The 7,039-nt window shown below is 43.7% G+C and overlaps 1 protein-coding gene across 1 annotated transcript; it reads right to left on the reverse strand.

Annotated features, from left to right (window-relative positions):
* Window positions 1-5,473: 5,473 nt before the first annotated feature.
* LOC108228610 (insulinoma-associated protein 1a-like) lies at window positions 5,474-6,933 on the reverse strand. Its single transcript, XM_017404195.3, has one exon. It carries the CDS (start codon window positions 6,914-6,916, stop codon window positions 5,864-5,866), a length of 1,053 nt encoding a protein of 350 aa, XP_017259684.1. The 5' UTR covers window positions 6,917-6,933; the 3' UTR covers window positions 5,474-5,863.
* Window positions 6,934-7,039: the final 106 nt, after the last annotated feature.

A 7,039-nucleotide genomic window follows, 5' to 3' on the forward strand; every position in this document is an offset into this window, starting at 1 on the left:
CTCTGTCACTCTCTGTCACCCTCTGTCACTCTCTGTCACTCTCTGTCACTCTCTGTCACTCTATCATGATTCATGCATGAAAAGGTTTTTTGTCTAATTTCAGTTAAATTAATCTGAAAACAAACAAACAAACAAACAAACGACCCGTCACTTTCTTTTTTTCCTGCTAAAGCAACAAAGAAGCTCAGCTTTGACCTTTGACCCTATGAAGAGAGGAGAGTTGGTGTTTGTCGCCACGGAAATGCTTCCTATGCAACCGGACCAGACAAGACTCGACCCGACTGAATCGGACCGCACCAGACAGGACTGGACTGGATTACGAGGACTTGAAAAGCTGAGATCTTTTTCTGGAGGAAAAAACATCATTTAGGTTTTAATAATAAATAATAAATAATAAATAAAATATAAAAATAAAAACCGGAAAAAACTAAACTCCACCAAACATTCATGAGGCTAAAACTGTGAAACTAATTAAATCTGGTTTGGTTGAATCCTGCTGGGGAACAGAACCAGGCCTGACCCGCAACCCGGACAGGGGGTGACGGACCAAAGTTTCATTTATTCTAAACAATATAAAAACTTTAAATCTCAAAAATTATTTGAATTTTAACATCTGTTTTTTTTTTAATCTCAAACACTTAAAATTCTAAATTAAAATAATCTAAAACATTTTTTTCAATTTATAAGAATAATTATTAAAACATTTAATTATTTTATGTTTAATTTGGATGAAAATAAAGGTTTATCTGAACCTAAAATAATCTTCTTATAAACAGTAAATTTATTTCATATTTATAAATATATTTTTGTAGAAGCAGTCAGAACCGAGTCGGTTCTGTTCGGAATCATTTTCCTTAAAAAACAAACAGAATATTTTTACACAAATAAAACAAAACTCAGACATTTAGTTTTGGTTTTCTTGTTCTTTAATCCATCAGATCCGATTAAAGCGGTTCTGTTTGGGTCCATTCGGATCTTTAACAGGATCAGTGTGCCTAATTAAACCCAACGCTGACCTTTGACCCCGCAGCTCTGCTTCATGAGCACCTCCTGCTGAGGACTGGGGCCGGGGCCGGGGCTGGGGCCAGGGATAGGACCAGGACCAGGACCAGGACCAGGACCAGCACCAGGACCAGGACCAGCACCAGGACCAGGACCAGCACCAGGACCAGGAACAGGACCAGCACCAGGACCAGCACCAGGACCAGGACCAGGACCAGCACCAGGACCAGGACCAGGAGTCGTTCTCATCAGAGGTTTTTGAATCGTTTTGTTTCATCAGTTTTGAATTTTGAACCAACCCGTTTTAAAATAACATTTAAAATCATATTATTATTATTTATTATGCATTATTACATTTAATTCTCGTTTAGAAAAAAATAATTTTAATCTTTATTTTACAAAATTAATTTCATTTATCAAACTTTGACTTTAGCTTTGTAAAATTTACATTTTCATCAGTTTTAAAATAATTGTTTGTTTTTGTTCCAAACAAACTGACAAGCTGATTCATTCATTCATTCATTCATTCATTCATTCATTCATTCAGATGAGCTGCTGGTTGGTTTTAAGATGATTCAGATTTATTTTCTAATTTAAAGCAAAAAAACTGTTCAGATTAAATAATTTCAGGTTTTTCTGCTTGAATGTCAGAATTAATGTTTTTCTGTAATAATATTTTTTTTTTATAAAATAATGTTTTTATTAAATAATGTTTGTTTATAAATTAATTGTTTAAATAAATTATTTTTTGACATGAAGAAGAAATAAAGGACGAGTTGAGTTTTTATCTGATTCTCAGATGAATCTTTTTATTCTAACCCTGAAACACAACAAACTGTTATTATTATTATTATTATTATTATTATTATTATTATTATTATTATTATTATTATTATTATTGTTGTTGTTGTTGTTGTTGTTGTTGTTGTTTTATTGTTATAGTTAATAACAACATCTTTGTTTTTACACTCAGACAGAAATTTAATCTCTTTTTCAGTAAATATATGACTTTAAATTTCAGGCTTTATTTTTTATTTTATAAATAAAAATTGAATGAAATAAACATTAAGTTCAGATGATTCCATTTAGATTTAAAGTGGTTTTAATTTTTTTTTTTCTGAGATAAATAAAGTTTTTCTGATAAATGATTCAATCTTTTTTTCACTGATTTGTTTCATTTACAGCTAAATAAATAAAAATAAAAACCTTCAACAGAATATAGAATCTTGTCCCTGATGTTCTTTCATTTTTAATAAAATCTATTTTTATTTTCGTTACTGGTCTTCTTCTGTTCCGTTTCTGTTTTCCTGTTTCTGGTCTTTTGCTGCCCCCTGCTGGTCAAACCAGACTCTGCAGCTGCAACTTTAAACATCTTTAAAAATCATTTAACTTTAAACCAAATTCACCTGAATGATCAGAAATCATTTAACTTTATTTGTGGGCAAAAAGAACTCAGACATCTTTTTATCCACACATCCCATAATTTCAGTCCTTTACACTTTCACAACTTTAAAATATATGATTTTTAGAATTAAAAACAGTACAGGTGAGTGTGTGTGCATCTGCGTGTGTCTGTGTGAGTGTGTCTGTGTGAGTGTGTCTCTGTGTGTGTGTCTCTGTGTGTGTGTCTGTGTGAGTGTGTCTCTGTGTGTGTCCGTGTGAGTGTGTTTGTGTGTGTGTGTCCGTGTGTGTGTGTGTGGCACTCACCTGTTGTTGAAGCTCCAGTTGGTCAGAATGGATGAACGACAGAAACTGCCACACAGATTTAGATCTAAGTTTATTTGAGTTTTGGGGAAATACAGACATTAAGTTTTAAAGGANGGTGTTTGATCTTATTTTGTTTTGGGGTCTCCGTTCACACTCACTCCTTCAGAGACTCAGGAGAGCCATCAGGAGAAACTGGTCATCGTTTCCTCTGCATTACAGTCAGAGAAGCTTTCAGAGCCTCAGGTCATCATGTTGAGCTGTGAGGTTCATCTCCTCCATCCAAGACTCTGTGGCTCAACGGCAGCGCGTCTGACTCCAGATCAGAAGGTTGTGTGTTCGAATCACATCAGGGTCAGATTAAATGTCTGCTGTAGGACATGTTTTACAGCTTGCAGGTAAGTTTGTCCCGTTGTCACCTGTTGATTAGGGCTCAACACTCACCTGTCTGACTCCAACAGCAGCAGGTTGGGTTTGAGTCACACAAGTTGTTTTATTGAATGTAAGACAAGAAGAAAACTAGAAGATTAAACTTCATCTTTTCTAAGATCTTCTTGATGCAGAGAAAACTAAACCTTAGAGTGTCTGTGTGTGTGTGTGTGTGTGTGTGTGTGTGTGTGTGTACGCCTGTGTGAGATAATGAGCCGTATAAATCAGTGTGGGGCCCCTGGGGGCCCATGCCCCAGTAGTTGTTTGTTTGTTTGTTTTGCTCTGATTACTTGCAGGTTACCGTCTCCATGACGACCACCTGCTGATTAAAGACACATCTTCATCATCTTCATCAGGAAATTTTCCACCTGAAAGGTTTTTGAAAAAGAAAACCCATGAATTTCTGTCTGTTAGTAAAATATCTCCTGAACTGTCAGAAACGTGTCTATTCAAGATGGCTGCCACAGCTAACTGACCTTAAACAACACAAAACAGTAAAACTATTCTAATCCATGGTGTGGTAGTAGCTGAGAGTCACGGTTTCCCTGGCGCCGGTACCAGGCCCGGGTGAATGGGCCGGGTCAGGAAGGCCATCTCCAAACACCTTTACATCCGGGTTCAACACCTTACCGGGTCGGTGGAGGCCCGGTTAACAACGACCGCCTCGATGTGGCGGAGGAGGAGAACGTTTCATATTTCTGGACTGGACCATTAATGAGGACAGGAACCAAACTGTTTGTGTACAAATAGATCAGTGAGTCCACTTCTTCCTGCAGGTGGGGGATCTGTGACAGGTGTGTGGTGGAACAACGAGTCTAATGCAGCTCAAACCAGCCGCCTGCTTCTCCTTTCAGGTGTTAACCTCCTGCAGCGTCCCACAGTAAGAACCCCCCATCTCTGTCTCAATCATCCAAAACAATCCAAGTGGACTCGTTTGGACCCCACAGCACCAACACAAACAGTGGTTGTGATCTGTCAGTCAGGAAGCTCTCGCAGCCAGCTGGGAAAGGACTGAATTTGACCATTTGTCTACAAGAAACAGCTGCAGTCGAACTAATCACCACCACAGGATCTCCAGGGTCAGCCACTGTGGCACAAAGAGCCCGGAACTCCGATTGGTTCAGATAGGTGTCCGAAGCTTTCATCAGAGACATGAACTCTGCTGAGGGTCCTGCTGGTTCTGATGAAGACATTAAACCCACCTGCTTCCATGTGTAGTTTCAGCACAACCAGACCAGAAAAACAACAACACCTGAAAGAGTCCCGGAGCTGCAGCAGCAGAATGCTGATGTGGACCTGGAGAACCTCCCTGAGGTCCAATTAACCAGCGCCACATTATCTGCAGCTCCTCCCTCCGACCTGCAGGGACCGGATCAGCAGAACCTCAGGGACCAGATCAGCAGAACCTCAGGGAGACGTCCCTCTCTCTCTCTCTAATGATTCCTGCTGAAGGTTTCTGAGAACTCGATGCTGATGTGTGTCGTTATGTGGTTCGTTAAGGAAGTGTGTGTGTGTGTGTGTGTGTGTGTGCACAGACACAGAACCCTGACCAGGTCCAGTCGGCAGGAAGCAGAACCTTAATCATCATGACTGGAACCAAAGCTGACCGTTTTAACTTGTAAAGATGTCGACTTTCCACCTGTCAGCTTATTAAAGCAGAAACTTTAGTTTAAGATTAAAACCAAACTTCCTGAGGAACGTGGATCTGGCCTCGGCGCTGAAACCAGTCACTGATCAGAAAACCAAACTGCAATATTCAATAACGAGAGCAGGTGAGGTAAACCGACCAATCAGATCCATCCACATGGATCTGTTAACCAATCAGCTCTCAGATGGCTTAAAGTTAATCAAACATCTATAAACCCTTAAAGGCTGTCAGGTAAGAACAGATTTACAACTTTAACCAAAAACAGGTTATCGCATTAAACTCAACAGGAAATGAACTTTCAGAATAAAAGACCTGAAACGGAGCTGCTTTTAATGTTCCTCCTGGACTTCAGACAGAATTTCTGGCTTTTATTTACAGATTTTTGTCAGAATCAAACTCAGTTTGAAAGATTTTTATGATTTCAGTTAAAAGCTCCTAATATTTACATTTCATGAACTTCCTGTCAGACATTTTCTGATGTTAATAACTGGTTCCTGGAAATTGGGTCGGTCTGATGAAGAACACAAACATGTTGATGAAACTGAACGTCGGGGAGGTTCTGACCCATTTGTTCTGAGAGGTTCTGTTCTGTTAAAATCATCAGAATTCTTCTTTTCTGGACCAAACTGCAGCAGAAACATCCAGAGCTGGTAAACAAAGTAAACAACAACAAATAAATAAATAAAAACATGATTGTTTTTGGTTTTTATTCTGATTCAGTCGTTGATCAAAAGAACAAGAACTGATGACGGCAACATTTACACAAACAAACAAACAAACAAACGAGCTGAAGGCAGGTTTACAGCAGAACGTTCTTATCTGAAGGCAGGAGACGTCCCCCACAGAACCCACAGAACCCACAGAACCCACAGAGAAGTTCTGTTCAGGTTCCTGGACTCGGACCGCTCCTCTCTGAGGTCTAACAGCTTCAGGACAAATCTACTTTATCTCAAAGGTCAAAGGTCAAAGGTCTAAACAGATGAAGGGTTCTGAGCCTGGGTTTCCTTCAGATGGTACCACCAGAACTCCGAGCAGAACCAGGACCAGACTGACAGGTCTTGGACCCGGGTCAGAGCCGGATCAGAGCCGGGAGTTGTAAAAGTGGGCGGGGCTCTGTTTGCACGGAAACGCCGGTGAGGCGTGCAGCAGCCGGAAGTGACGCTCCTGACTTCCTGTGCACGTGAAGCTTTCCCCGCACACTGGACACAGGTGGCACGTGGTCGCACCCAGGTTGACAGGCGCGTGCTCGTCCTGCGCACCCCTCGGGGATCTGTGCTGTGACGTCACGCGCCTCCTCAGGTGCCGTTTCCCGCGCTGACGGCAGTCCGACAGCCCGTCCTCTGATCCGGACTCGGACGGACCGGGACTGGATGAGTCCCGGGCCCTGCAGTCCTGAGGTTCCTCCGGACCGGTCTTACCGGACCCGGAGCCCTGGTCTCGGTTCTGGTTCTGAGGTCTGGGTCGGTGCCAGCGCCGGTGGGAGGCCAGGTTCGCGGGGCAGCTGAAGACTTTGTCACAGTCGGGACACCGGTACTGGACCCGGACTATCCTGGAGCACCTGTGCTGGGCCAGAGAGAACGGGTCCGCGTAGGACTCCCTGCACAGCTGGCACACGAACCCGCCCCGGGGACTTCGGTCCGGTTCCGGTCCTCCATCAGCCGGAGCCGCTTTGATCTTCAGCCCCAGAACCGGAGACGTGGTGACGTCATCCTCAAAGTGCAGCTTCCTGCTGGTTTTGGTCCTCTTGGAGGTGGTTCTGGCTCTGCGCTCCGGATCTCCGGACGGCCGTTTGGACCCGGGGGTTCCTGTGGTTCTGGAGCTGAGTTTCAGGTTCCCCGGGGCGAACAGGTGGTCCGGAGCGGGGAGCGGGAAGGACTCCGCTGACACCGGAGAGACCAGGTCCCGGTTCTGGTCCCGGCTCACTGGCCGGGTCGGACTGTAGAGAGCCTGGTACACCGCCTCCGGGTTCCCGAACCGCACCGGCTTCTCGTCCGGTTCCGGAGCCGTGGCTCCGCAAGGGGGGGTCGGAGCGCATGCTGGATTCTGATCCGGTTCTTCATCATCGTCGGAGCGGACCCGGTACCAAGCCGGGCTGCTCCTCTTGTTCCGTTTCACTAGAAAGCCTCTGGGCATGTTCGGGTTCGGTTCGGTTCGGACCGAAGGCACACAAACATCTGATCAGAGTCCTCCTGCTGGTACCGGTCCGGGTTCTGAGGAGCGCTGGCTTTAAGTAGATAAGAAGAGACCCCCCCCCCC

The sequence above is a fragment of the Kryptolebias marmoratus genome, linkage group LG19, assembly GCF_001649575.2.
Source record: "Kryptolebias marmoratus isolate JLee-2015 linkage group LG19, ASM164957v2, whole genome shotgun sequence".
NCBI classification, from domain to species: domain Eukaryota; kingdom Metazoa; phylum Chordata; class Actinopteri; order Cyprinodontiformes; family Rivulidae; genus Kryptolebias; species Kryptolebias marmoratus.